The 13,127-nt window shown below is 39.2% G+C and overlaps 1 protein-coding gene across 1 annotated transcript; it reads left to right on the top strand.

Moving 5' to 3' along the window:
- The first annotated feature begins 5,038 nt into the window (after positions 1-5,038).
- Positions 5,039-8,527, top strand: LOC146630746 (uncharacterized). The gene is made up of 4 exons (XM_085356083.1): positions 5,039-5,099; positions 5,816-6,169; positions 7,825-7,952; positions 8,342-8,527. The coding sequence occupies exons 1-4, from the start codon at positions 5,039-5,041 to the stop codon at positions 8,525-8,527; spliced, it is 729 nt and encodes a 242-aa protein (XP_085212209.1).
- Positions 8,528-13,127: the final 4,600 nt, after the last annotated feature.

The raw sequence follows: 13,127 nt of genomic DNA on the forward strand, positions 1-13,127 counted from the left end.
AGCGCGTCCATGCTCACAGGTGTACACACGGGTGATCACACCCACAAACTACACCCTTTTTGGCTCCTACCTCAAAGCACACTGTGTTCTGTTGATCTTATGTGCTGCACAATAATGTTTAACATTTAGTATTTACTGTCATATTCCCATATATCATTGTGATGTTGTTTATTCTATTACTCTTGTTCTCTTCTGCTTGCTTTCTTTTTTCTTTCTCAGCAGGTGATCCAGGTGATTGATATATGCATTTTTTTTCTCTGCCCATTCTGTTGGTTTTTGTCTTTTGCCCTTCTCCCCCGTCCCTCTTCTCAGCTGTTTCTCTTTCCCTCTTTCTTTCTCCCCTTCTTTCCCCCAGTCAAGTCTGTCCCGTATTCAGTAAGTGAAAATAAAATAAACAATAAAAGGTGAATCAAATGGACCATTACGGCAAGGCTGGGATGGTCAGTTTGGTAAAGTAAATCCGTTGGGCATCTTTCTTTGCCTTTAGACAACAATTCTGATGGTAAAAGAGCCAAACGGGACAGGCCAAAAAAAAAAAAAAAGAAGTGATGGAATAGTCTATAATAACTAATAACTACAATATTTTTTAGGTCATGACAGTATATGCAGCCATTAACTGTTACTCATGATTTGTCTTGATGTGATGAAATGTTCGCAAATGAATGAGAAATCATCTGTCATTCATAAATGAAATGTTTTGTAGGATTTGAAATTTTTTTTACTAGGTTAACTAACTATTAAAATTGAGCTGAAGCAACTGACAGCAGCACAGTGTCCGAGAAACTGAATCTTGCAGGATGTTCTGGCCTTGCGTCGCATAGTTGTTCCAGTTTCTCCTCTCTGCTGTGCACTTTGTCATCAGCTGTGGGAGTTCTCCTTCTCCTTTTCCTCATTAGATTTTTGGTGATGTATGCAAAAAGTGGCTTTCTGATTACAATGTGCTGCTTTGAATATACATAAGAACGCACGTGCACAGTGGAAGTGTAATAAGTAGCTGCTTGTTACGGTCATGCCTGCTCGGCAGCTCACCACAAAAACCACACAGGTTTCATGTGCATGCAGTTATCAGCATGTTTTCTTAAAGTTCAGTGAGGCATATTTTGAAACCCTCCTCTTCTTGCTTGTTTATTACATTCATATTAGTGATAAAATGCAGTCTTTTTTTTCAGGGTCAGGTCAGACTCAGGTTAAGCTTTTCTGAAGAGTTTCGGTTGAGGATGTGGTCTTGAGAAAATTTGACAAACTTTGATTTTAACACAGGAAATCAAGAGCGTGTGTTAACTCTGTTTGTACCCTTCACTGATTTTTGATTTTCCTCCACCCTTCCTCTCTCGATGACTGTAAGCGTGAAGCTCACCACCGTGCAGAGTAACATCCTGAACCCTCGATTTACCAGCAGGTGATCAAAGAGAAATGTCCCAACCCAAAACCGAGCCCCTCTCAAGTTAAAGGAAGTGGAGTCCTCTAAATAGCAAAGAAATCCTCGTCGAAGAACTCCTGTGAAACCCCGACACCGTCTCTCACCAGCTTGGATGAACTCAAACAACTTTAGCGAGCCCAAACATACATACAGGGAGTGCAGAATTATTAGGCAAGTTGTATTTTTGAGGAATAATTTTATTATTGAACAACAACCATGTTCTCAACGAACCCAAAAAACTCATTAATATCAAAGCTGAATGTTTTTGGAAGTAGTTTTTAGTTTGTTTTAGTTTTAGCTATTTTAGGGGGATATCTGTGTGTGCAGGTGACTATTACTGTGCATAATTATTAGGCAACTTAACAAAAAACAAATATATACCCATTTCAATTATTTATTTTTACCAGTGAAACCAATATAACATCTCCACATTCACAAATATACATTTCTGACATTCAAAAACAAAACAAAAACAAATCAGCGACCAATATAGCCACCTTTCTTTGCAAGGACACTCAAAAGCCTGCCATCCATGGATTCTGTCAGTGTTTTGATCTGTTCACCATCAACATTGCGTGCAGCAGCAACCACAGCCTCCCAGACACTGTTCAGAGAGGTGCACTGTTTTCCCTCCTGTAAATCTCACATTTGATGATGGACCACAGGTTCTCAATGGGGTTCAGATCAGGTGAACAAGGTGGCCATGTCATTAGTTTTTCTTCTTTTATACCCTTTCTTGCCAGCCACGCTGTGGAGTACTTGGACGCGTGTGATGGAGCATTGTCCTGCATGAAAATCATGTTTTTCTTGAAGGATGCAGACTTCTTCCTGTACCACTGCTTGAAGAAGGTGTCTTCCAGAAACTGGCAGTAGGACTGGGAGTTGAGCTTGACTCCATCCTCAACCCGAAAAGGCCCCACAAGCTAATCTTTGATGATACCAGCCCAAACCAGTACTCCACCTCCACCTTGCTGGCGTCTGAGTCGGACTGGAGCTCTCTGCCCTTTACCAATCCAGCCACGGGCCCATCCATCTGGCCCATCAAGACTCACTCTCATTTCATCAGTCCATAAAACCTTAGAAAAACCAGTCTTGAGATATTTCTTGGCCCAGTCTTGACGTTTCAGCTTGTGTGTCTTGTTCAGTGGTGGTCGTCTTTCAGCCTTTCTTACCTTGGCCATGTCTCTGAGTATTGCACACCTTGTGCTTTTGGGCACTCCAGTGATGTTGCAGCTCTGAAATATGGCCAAACTGGTGGCAAGTGGCAGCTTTCAAGCCTATACAGCTTGGAGTAAGACAACATGCATGAAGAGGATGAAGTGGACAAAATACTCATTTGCCCAATAATTCTGCACTCCCTGTATATATACAGTTACACAGAATTACAATAATTACTCAAAAAATTTACTTAATTACTCCCAGGAGAAAGTAATTAATTTCCATTACTCGTTACATTACTTTCATGTTACTGTAAAATAGCTGAAACGCATTGTCTCAAAATTACCGTTTATCAATACAAACCAACTCACTAGCTGGGCTCACGTCTTCATTTTAGGCGGGCAGCGTTTTTTTTAAGAGATAAAGGCGAATGGCTTAATCAAGAATTGAGCTGGGGTTTGGGGAAGGCCTCAATGGGGACTGGCAGCAGCTCCCAGGCCTGGCAGAGGGGATGGAAGGTGGAGCCCGAACATGAGAACAAACAGCTTGTAGAACTGGGTGGGTGATATATATATATGACCCGGAAGGGGTGTGTTTGGAGGCGAGGTCCCGCTCCTGAAACACAAATCCCTAGCCTAATCTAGAAGAACCAATTCTTGTAGATTCCCATCCCTACTCCCAGGCTCATAGACAAATGTATAACATTCATTTTGGAATTGAAATATTCCAATATTCCAATTCTTTTCAATTGATTTTTATCTTCTGTGGGTGGCATGAGTCTATTTCTTCAACCTCCTTAGACCCGAACTCTTCCATGGCATGTATTTTTAATTTCTCTTTGATATTTGGGCACGCTGGGCTCTGATGAATGTAAAAACAAAGAATTTCAATCTATACGAGTCTTTTTGGACTGTCAGGAAGACATCATGGACTTATTGGTGTTGCCGCATTTCTGTGGGTTTGGCTACAAACAAGGCATTTTGTTGCCTTGTACCTGTGACATGTGCAATGACAATAAAGTTGAATTCTATTCTATTCTATTCTATTCTATTCTATTCTAATAAAGCATGAACTTTCAAACATTGTGCATGGTTTTATATTTGTAATGCAATAGAGTTGTGGGTATTTTGTGATATTGTCTGATGTAAGCTTTTCAGTTGATTAAAAATAGACGTGCGAGACAGTTTGGCAATCTCTTGCTAAATATATGATGACAGTCCTACCTTCTAATAACACATATTTAAGAAATATTAAGGGCCTCAGTTTCAAATTGTGGTCAAGTCAGCCCACACGTGGAGAAGCAACAACCTCAGTTTGTATCTGAGGCCGTCTCTGCTGCTGCAACAACAGGAAACAACGTCTTCTCCCCTCCTCTCGTCTCACTGCACCCATGTCTTCCTCATTTTTATTTTTTATTTTTTCCATTGTGCTTTAGTAAACACCCCACTTTATAACAGCTGCTGGGGTCCCACACAATGAGGTTTATCAGACCAGTCGACAGCTGAGGCTGGTTCTGTTATAAGAGTGTGCGATCTACTGTTTGAATAAAATCTTTGTCAAATTTTGTGCGACGGTAGCTATTAGTACAAGCTCGAGCTAATTCAGTTTTGGTTGTTACACCAAAAATGAAAATTAGTCAAAACATTATATTATCAGTCATCAAATTTCACAACATTAAACAAGGCCTTGTAAGATTGCAAGGCCTGCGAGTATAACATATCACATGAAAGGACATGGAGAAAGCTTGCCCTTTGGTGCAGGGGTTGCTCAGCCATACTCTTGTTATGGCTGAGCTCAGCTCGTGAAAAACAAGCCCCAGTAGCAACTGACTCTGCAGAAAGTTGGCAACTTCTGCCTCGGATCCGTTTACCCCACTCTGTGGCTTTACAACTGTTCATAGCTGCAGTGCTGTCGTTCCCAATCACTTCCATTTTGTTATAATTCTGTTCCAAGCTGGAATTCACCGAGTTCCTGAGAGTGACCCATTGTTTCACAAATGTTTGTAGAAGCAGTCTGCATGCCTAGGTGCTTCATTTTATACACCTGTGGCCTTCGGAGTAACTGGAACACATGAATACAATGAATTGGAAAGCTGAGAGAAGACTCTGCAATATAGTGTAGGTCAGAGTTGCTAACAAACAAATAAGCAAATTAAAAAAGAAGAATTAGTGGTCAATGAAAATGATCTGTACTGGACTGAAAGTGGATGAAAAAGCAGCCACTGTCCAAAGAATTTCCTCTTCTTTCTTTTTTTTGACTTGTGTTTTACACTCAGAAAGCCGGGAGAACTATTCCACTAACCGCTTGGTTAGTTTTTACTTCCTTTTGTTTGTGTCTTGAGGTTTGAAGGTGGGGCTAATGAAGTTTCACATAGTTTCATTTTCAATGAATCTAGTCCTGCCATCTATAATCTCATAATTCTCTCCAGATCTTATTTACTGCTTTGTGGTAGTGGACCAGATGTCTGGGATTCAGTACCTGGCTTACTCGTGGGCTTTTGTCATCACACAGACTGGTTTTGGTAAGTTTTTTGTTTTTGTTTTTTGCACAGCTCAGGCTGGCAGTTTGATTGTTTGCTTTTTTCTGTGAGGCTGAACCGAAAAGTCACTGAATAATTTCTGGGCTAAGCCACTTTTTAAAAGTCCTGATGGATAATCTCTTACATTTGTTATAATATGATGTTAGAATATACACTTTTCACTGCTGTTTACTGTTTATTTATATGTATGTACTGAATGTATACCATTGTATGGTATTACACAAGCCCAACTTTTTTGAAAATGCGCTTTTAAGTAAACAGAGAGTTAATTTATATAGTCCTTTTCAAGATGAGGAACAGTTACAAAGTGTTTTGCATAGGTATCAGTAAAAATCACCCAGGAAAGCGAAATGAACACACACAAACTGTGCAAAAGGTCACAAACCACAACCACAACCCAAATTTCTATTGAACAAAAGTTTTAAGCTACTTTTCAAAAGAGGCCACACAGTCACGGGTGCAAAGCGTGAGTGGTAAGTTGTTCTAAAGTTCTGGAGTGAAGTTTCGTCCCTGTATGTAGAATCACAAGAAGGACCCTATCTGAGGGCCTAAGAACCCAGCTAGCAGACGAGTAATAAAAAAGCGAGAGGAGACAGAGATAAATTACAAATATATTCGGGCTAAAAATAAATCACGTGTGGTTCTTCTCTGTTTGTGATGCCTTTCTTTTTTTTTCCTTTTTTAAAATTTTCATCAAGTTTGCAGTGAGATTCACTTCTTGAAGCAGTATGAGGGTGAATCCGTTGTTCTTCCCTGTGAGATTGAACAGAGGTACCCAGCGCCCCTGGGAGTCTCACTCAAACGATCCTGGCTGGTTGAAGAAGAAGTGCTGTTCAAGTACACCAAGGAAGACTTTACAGTTAAAAATTCTGCTGACAAAAGCTGCATTCGCGTCAGGGGAGACCCGAGCCTTCATTCTGTGAATATCACCATCTCTCAGCTGAACGCCAGCGACACAGATCGCTACTACTGCGAGTTTGTCGTGGAAAATCTTTCCTCTGCAGATGACCGCATACGTGGAAAGATGGAATTCTTCCTCCTTGTTGGTGCTGGTGAGTGCAATTTTGTTTTTTATTCAAACTAGAGGGTTTTTTTGTTTATTTCCAGAACTGTTGAGTATAAAGGCAAAAATCTCTCTACTCTTTTCCAAAGTAAGTATGTGGTGCTGTTGTATTGGGAATTGGACTTGTTTGTCTAGCACATCAAATCAAGTCGACTCGTCAGCTTCGTTGTTGTGCTCATCAAGCCTTTCCTAAACCGTTTTTGCTTTGTGGCAACGGCACTTTATCCTTTTGAAAGAAGCCATAGCCACCAGGGAATATGTCCATGAAAAGCTGTACATGGTCTGCAAAACCGCTTAGGCAGGTGGCACGTGTCAAAGTAACATCCTCATGGATGCCAAGACCCGAGGTTTCCCAGCAGAACATTGCCCAAAGCATCACATCGTCTCTGTCATGTTGCTTTCTTCTAATACTTCATCCTAGTGCCATGTGATGTAAATGAAAACGTGATTCAACAGACCAGGTCACCTTCTTCCATTGTGTCCAGTAATGATGCTTTAGTGATTTCAGCAGTCGACAGGGGCACTCTGACTGGTCTACACACAACCAGCATCGACTTTCTTTTTGGCCAGTTTGAGTTATAGTACCCGTCTCTTGGAGTACAAAGCATAAGACGGTGTCTCAAACATCTTGAAAGTTCAGGTCTGATTTTAATATTTGAGTTGCCCAAGTTTCTTCTCTTTTCATAGATGCAGTTTTTTATCAACTTTTTGCGTAAGAATTTGAAATTAAATATAAATTTGCTCATTAACACACGGTGCCAGATTCATACACACAGCAACAATATCAAAAGATGAATTAAAGTGTGAACCTAGCTTTTTAAAAGTTTAGGAAAAATCCTTACTGTTGGTACCCCTGTCTGTTACTTCACGTTGTTTGCCTTTCCCTCTGGAGATGGAGCTGAGGACAGAGGTCAGCGGACATGGAGGTGACAGAGATGTGTGCCTGGGGTTCAGCCATGCTCCCCTGCCTCCCCAAACATGGAGGAAGGCTTGGCTTGGGAGGGATGACTCTAAAGAGGCAGTCTTTCTCCTCTTTTTAGTTCCCAGAGGGTCCTGGATAACTTTTAATTGATTAGATCAGGTGCTACGGAGCACTTAAAGGCTCTAAAACATAACCCCTGTATTACAACAGCACCGTTTGCCTTTTTACAAGTTAGTCTGTGGGCATGTGGACAACTGACGAAACAAAGTCTGTAAATGACATCAAATGAGCCAGTGTTGTATGTGAGAGACAGCTTAAATAAGTAACTGTACAAATACGTCTGGTGACACTGCTGATATAAATGGGGATGTATGACTCATTGTCTCGAATAGTATACAGTAGTCAGGGATTTTTGTATCAGTGATGTGTGAGAGTTAACCTAATTATAAATAATGCAATAGACCTTTTGGATTGTAAAGAAATAAACATTCAATAATTGTTCAAAGATGCACTCGCCATTTTTCTTAATGTTATTACATTTTTGCAGATGGCAATAATGAATGAGAAATCATCTGTAACGTATTCACAAGTCAAATGTTTGTGAAGGAGTTTGTGTCGTTTTGAGATTTGGAGTATCAATCAAGAATTGTGCCAACTGTGCAATAAGTATGATGTTAGCACAGGGTCAGAGGTTCTGAACGTCTCTGTCTGGTTCCTCGTAGGATGCTTTGACCTTGTGCCTACAGGTGCTCAGTTTGGTGGCTCCAGTTACTCCTTTCTGGTGTACGCTTTGTCATCAGCTGTGGTTTTTCTCCTTCTGCTCTTCACTGGATTTGTGGTGATTTCTAAAGTGAGTAGCTTTTTATGTGCCACTTTGAATATACATATATACACGAGGCAAGAGGTGGAAATGTGTCACAAGTATTTCCACCTACACTGCCTGTTTGTTGCCATCAAGATCCTCTGCAGCTAACCACAGAAACCCCCACTGGTTTCAAAACTTTGTGCAGCCAGTTGGCACCTTTGAGTTAAACCCCCTCCTCTTCTAGTTTATTTCAGGTTATTTGAGCGCTAATAAAATGGTATTACAGTCATGTCTGAGTTAGGTTAACACTTCTTCTTAAATTTCCACAGAGGATGCTGCATTGAGAGAAAATGATGCATTTTGATTTCAACACAGGAAATCGTGAGTGTATGTTAATTCTGTCTTTTTTCTCCTCCTTTCACAATGACTGTCAGTGCAAAGGATCTCAGAGTATGAAGTCACATGAAGCCGATGTCTACGAGGAAATGGGTAGGGCAACACCTCCCAGTCAAACACAAGCACCTGCCCATCAGAGGGAAATAACAGAAGCTTCCCAACAAAGTAAACTTCACCTGGGGAACCCCTATGAATTTCAAGAGGTGCTCTCATCAACATCATAAACTAGAGTGTCCAAAAACACTAAACTCCAGTTAGTGTGCAGAATTCTTATATCTTTTAAATCTCCTGCATATTGCTAGACAGCTTGCATTCTGACATTTTTTTTAACCTTATTATAAAATAACTTTGGCTGCTTTTGCTGTGATCATAGTGATTAAATGCTCTGTACATTACTGAATTTTATTCTGCACTCCGTTACATATCCCAGTATACATATCCTTTCCAGTTACTTAGCAGTTGTCTCAGATTGGAGTAGATAGTGGTAAGTTGATCCGTTTTAGCAGACAAAGAGCCAAATAATCTGTCAAAGGGCTTCGTTCTGGTGTGCGGTGACTCAACTTAGCAGAAAGCCTGAGTTGACAAAGGAAGTAGATAATCAGTGTTGCAATACTCGTTATCTCTAACTGAGGTTTTTAGGTTTTGTGAAGACAGACAACACAAAGATATACTGAACTTATCTTGTAGTACATTCAGTCACCTTTTTACACGTTAAACTGAACATTTGGGTTATATAACAGGAAGAAGGAATGAAGAATGCATGGTTACATTGTAACACTGGTTCTTTGAGTAAGTACACTAGCCAGTATAGGTGGAAGTAAGCGGCTACATATGGAATGTGAGTGAGTCTCTTCACTCAGAGAACCAGCATTACAATGTAACCATGCAATAATACAATGTAACATTTTGAAGGAAACCAGTAAGAAAATGTTAATGGAAAATAATCAGACGTGAATTGAATCTGGCGGGGTTTCATCTAAAATGAACACCACACCTAGCCCTGCACCAGTCCAGCACAGAGGGCTGCAAACATCATCACAACACAGAAAACTAAGCAGTTTATCCTAAAGCAAAATGAACAGCACAAAATTATATTTCAGCTAGCTCTGAAAAAAAGATAGAAATCTGTACTTGTTGCAGGGAGAAATGGGAGAAATGTTTCATCACTCATCCAACTGATTTCTTCAGTCTCAGTTGACCGCAGGTTTCCCAGCTTTATAAACCGAGCAGTTGCATAACATTCAAAACTAGCATCATTGCCTAACAATAAGCCATTTTTGCTTTTATTAATTTGAAACCGTCATGACCGTTAGTGTTGTCATCAATATAGTTAAATATAATAAATATAGTTCATGCAAACAGTCATGGCAAATTACCTGTTAACAATGAGAAACTGTTGTGGCTCAATTTTTGGCAGTTGTGCTGATTTTGATTGTTTTGCAACTTCATCTACACAACTGTACTGTTTATAGGATTGAGGACACTTGCGATGAAAGGAAATTCTAACACGAATCAGAAATTTTACCGTCGTTGGGACAAGGTCGGTGAATACTCACTTCTCACCAATTGTGTCATGTGTTAATATGTCATTTTTTTTTACATGCTGCATCGTACTGTTTTCTAAATGTGTTTATTTGCTGTGGTTTACTGTAGCTACCACTGTTTCACTTACTATCCCAGATTTGTTTGTGTGAGCATTGTGTTGCAGTTTGCATTAAAGTCATTTTAAAGCAAATGCAGTCTCAGTTTTTTTTTTTTACTATGTTGCAGGTTTAAATGTTGTTTATTCCTTTGATCATACATTTGTTCTGAGACTCCAAAGCCTGATTTCTTTTTTTAATAGCAGTTGGGCTAAATCAGGTGGCGGTGGGCTTTTTTCTTTTGTTTTATCACTTAAAAAATACATTGCTATGAACATTTGTCTCTGTATGGTGCTATTAAGTTACGTAGCAGTCATCAGTTAGTGAGTGTCATTTAATTGTAGGTTTACTGGCTTTAGCTACTGGCACCAGCTAAACTAACTGTGTGTGTACAGACAGCCCTATAAAGACACAGTCAGTGGTTTCCTCAGATCAGGAGAAGTGAAGTGAGGCTGTAGTGCCCAGAATGTGTTTGTTTCCAGTTACAATGAGTTATTTTGGTCTAAGTTTCACTTCATGTACAACGCTCACCTCTGGGAGGTGAGTCTGTCTAACCCATCACACTCCGTGAAGTCGTACATAAATTAAATGTTCTGAAGGATTTTACATCACTTTGACTTTCAGTCAAGAACTGAACCAAATTATTAACTAAGAAAAGAATATTCAATTCAAGTTTATTTATATGGTGTCAAACCACAACAACAGTTATCTCAAAGTGTTTTATAATGCAAGGCAAAGACAGGCTGGTTCTTGTATAGTGCCTTAAACAACAACAGCCTCATTCACTTATTCATACAAGTATGTTTTGTCTGCACCTAAGTTCTAACATTTTCAGACATCCATACTCCAATGAATGTATCAGAGAGCGAACAGACAACCACCAAAGCTCCAATTAGTAGATGACCTGCTCTACCTCGTAAGCTACAGCCAACTCTGCAGTTTTAAGATTATTGGTAAAATAATACATAATAATAATAAAATAAAAATAATTAAACAAAATCTTAAAGATACAGTAATTTTTGAGATTATGTAATAGAAAAAAAATGATGTACTCATAACTATACAATGATTAGTGTGTGATTATGTGCTACAACAAATTGATGTGCTCATAAACTAAAAAAAAAGAATCCATTTAAAATACACAGGAAAGAGCGCCGGTCTGTGGAAGCTGCTATGTTGTCCTGCTATTTTAAATACAGCAGCTGAGACGGACACGTTTTGCCTGATCTTGTTTTATGTATCTAGCAAGAGATCGACCACTTACAGACCTATTGTACACCTTATAAGTTTTTTTTTGTTTCTTTGGGGGGGGGGGGGGGGGGGGGGGAATTAAACTGCTTTCAAACTATGTATGATCATTTAAGAATTGTACATGCTTATTTTCATCCTCATCATCAGAGCTGTAACACATCAAAAGATGCCTAAACATTATTATTACTTACTTTGAGACATGCCACCCTTCCACCTCTGGACAGCTGACAAGTGGGCTAGACAATAACTTAAAACAGCTGGTTTTAAGTTATTGTTATTGGTGCTACATAAATAAAATTGAATTTAACTGAACTGAATGGAATGTCCAATGTTAGATCCACTTCAAAGAAAGTTTCACTAATATCAGCCAACAGCAGCGCTTACTAACAAACGTTCAGGATACCATCAAAAGCAGAAGTGAGCTTCTGCGACTTGTATTAGTTTTCACGCATTTCACCTGGCATTGCCAGCTGAGGTAAACAGCCGACTAACAGCCTGCATTTACAACAGATAAACTACCAAAACTACCACAGTGTGTTTTTCCCTACAGCAGCCACTGTAACTAGGATTATGCAATTAAATTGGAAGGGGTAAGAAACCAGAATTCAGTTGGCTGCAATCGAAAGGTGCTGAGATTTTACACATTGTACCTTCAACATAGCTCTTGGCTGTTACTTTGGAGCATTATAAAAATGTTCACCAGACCTTAAAATCTGCACGTATGGAATCACAAGTAAAATATGCTAAAAACAGCTTTAAAAGTTTGATTTTAGTTGCCCCCCAAAAAGCTTTTTTTCCCTTCTACTATTAAAAAAAACATACAATCAAACAAAGAAAAAAAAAAAAAAAAAAAAACAGGACAAGATACAAAATAACAGACAAGAAAATTTGCAGTTTATTAATATAGTCCGAAAGAAGTTCCATGGAAACATTTTTTTTTTCTTCGGTGCATGTCTTTAACAATCACATTCTATGAGGAGAAAAAAAAGAACAACATTAAAAGCCACAACTTTGTATTTCAGTTACAGACAATTTCACTTTTTTTTTTCTTCAAAGTAAAGAGAAAGGCAAAGGCAAAGTACCCCCACTCCCACAACCCACCCGCCGTCCTCCCCTTAAAAAAAAACAGACAGCCTTAAAAGTAACGGGCTTCTTTTTGTTTTTTCCTCAGTACAACCCACAGTGCTTTAGCAGAAGGATAAGCGCTCATTGGTTAAGGATTACACAGCATGACGACGCAATGTAAAATTTTGCTAAAACATTAGATGACAATGGGTGGGATGGGAGTGGAAGAAATTTCAGCAAAAAAACACACACAAAAAAATGAAAACCCTCCATCAAACCCTGAACCCCAGAGTCTGAGTCGACAAACGCCGCAGTACAGCAGCAGGGTTTGGACTCCTCCCTCCCACTTGTGCATAGATCATGATCCATTAAAAACCAGCTTTATTCCTCCTCTTCAACATGCCTCTGAAAACCATCTGTTACATGTTAAGAAATCTCTCAGCTATTGAATACCTGTCACAGGAACTGACATGTTAACAGGCAGGAGAGATGATTTTAAAACAAACAAACAAAGAGTGTCTTGCACGTGCTCCTGAACTACAGGATGGAAACTCAAAGTCAAAACATACAAATGCATTTTCCTGTCACTGTCATAATGACAATCAAACCACTGATCGCGTTTAAATGTAAAGCAATTTCTACTTCAAATTTCACATGTAAAGCGCTCCACTTTTCTCAAAGTTGATTCTTAGTCTTATTTGGTAAATATGTGACTTGCTACGAACATTTTTTGTTGTTTTAAAGAAACAATGGTACTCTCTATATTCTGTTAAACTCATAAACTTCAGTGCTTTCTTGGAGTTTAATAGTTCTCAGTTGCTTATTTTCACACGAACATCAAACCTAGAAATGATGGAGTTGGTATCTG

This window comes from Diplotaxodon limnothrissa, linkage group LG6 (genome assembly GCF_057381915.1).
Source record: "Diplotaxodon limnothrissa isolate DT_005_m linkage group LG6, D_limnothrissa_male_GT1.1, whole genome shotgun sequence".
Taxonomy (NCBI): Eukaryota; Metazoa; Chordata; class Actinopteri; order Cichliformes; family Cichlidae; genus Diplotaxodon; species Diplotaxodon limnothrissa.

What these genes read in the sequence shown, in the direction of transcription:
- LOC146630746 (XM_085356083.1), top strand. Translation starts at nt 5,039, where the DNA reads ATGTCTGGGATTCAGTACCTGGCTTACTCGTGGGCTTTTGTCATCACA. An exon ending in CATCACACAGACTGGTTTTG is followed by an intron (nt 5,100 to 5,815) that starts GTAAGTTTTTTG and finishes ATTTTCATCAAG; the next exon opens with TTTGCAGTGAGATTCACTTC. An exon ending in CTTCCTCCTTGTTGGTGCTG is followed by an intron (nt 6,170 to 7,824) that starts GTGAGTGCAATT and finishes GGTTCCTCGTAG; the next exon opens with GATGCTTTGACCTTGTGCCT.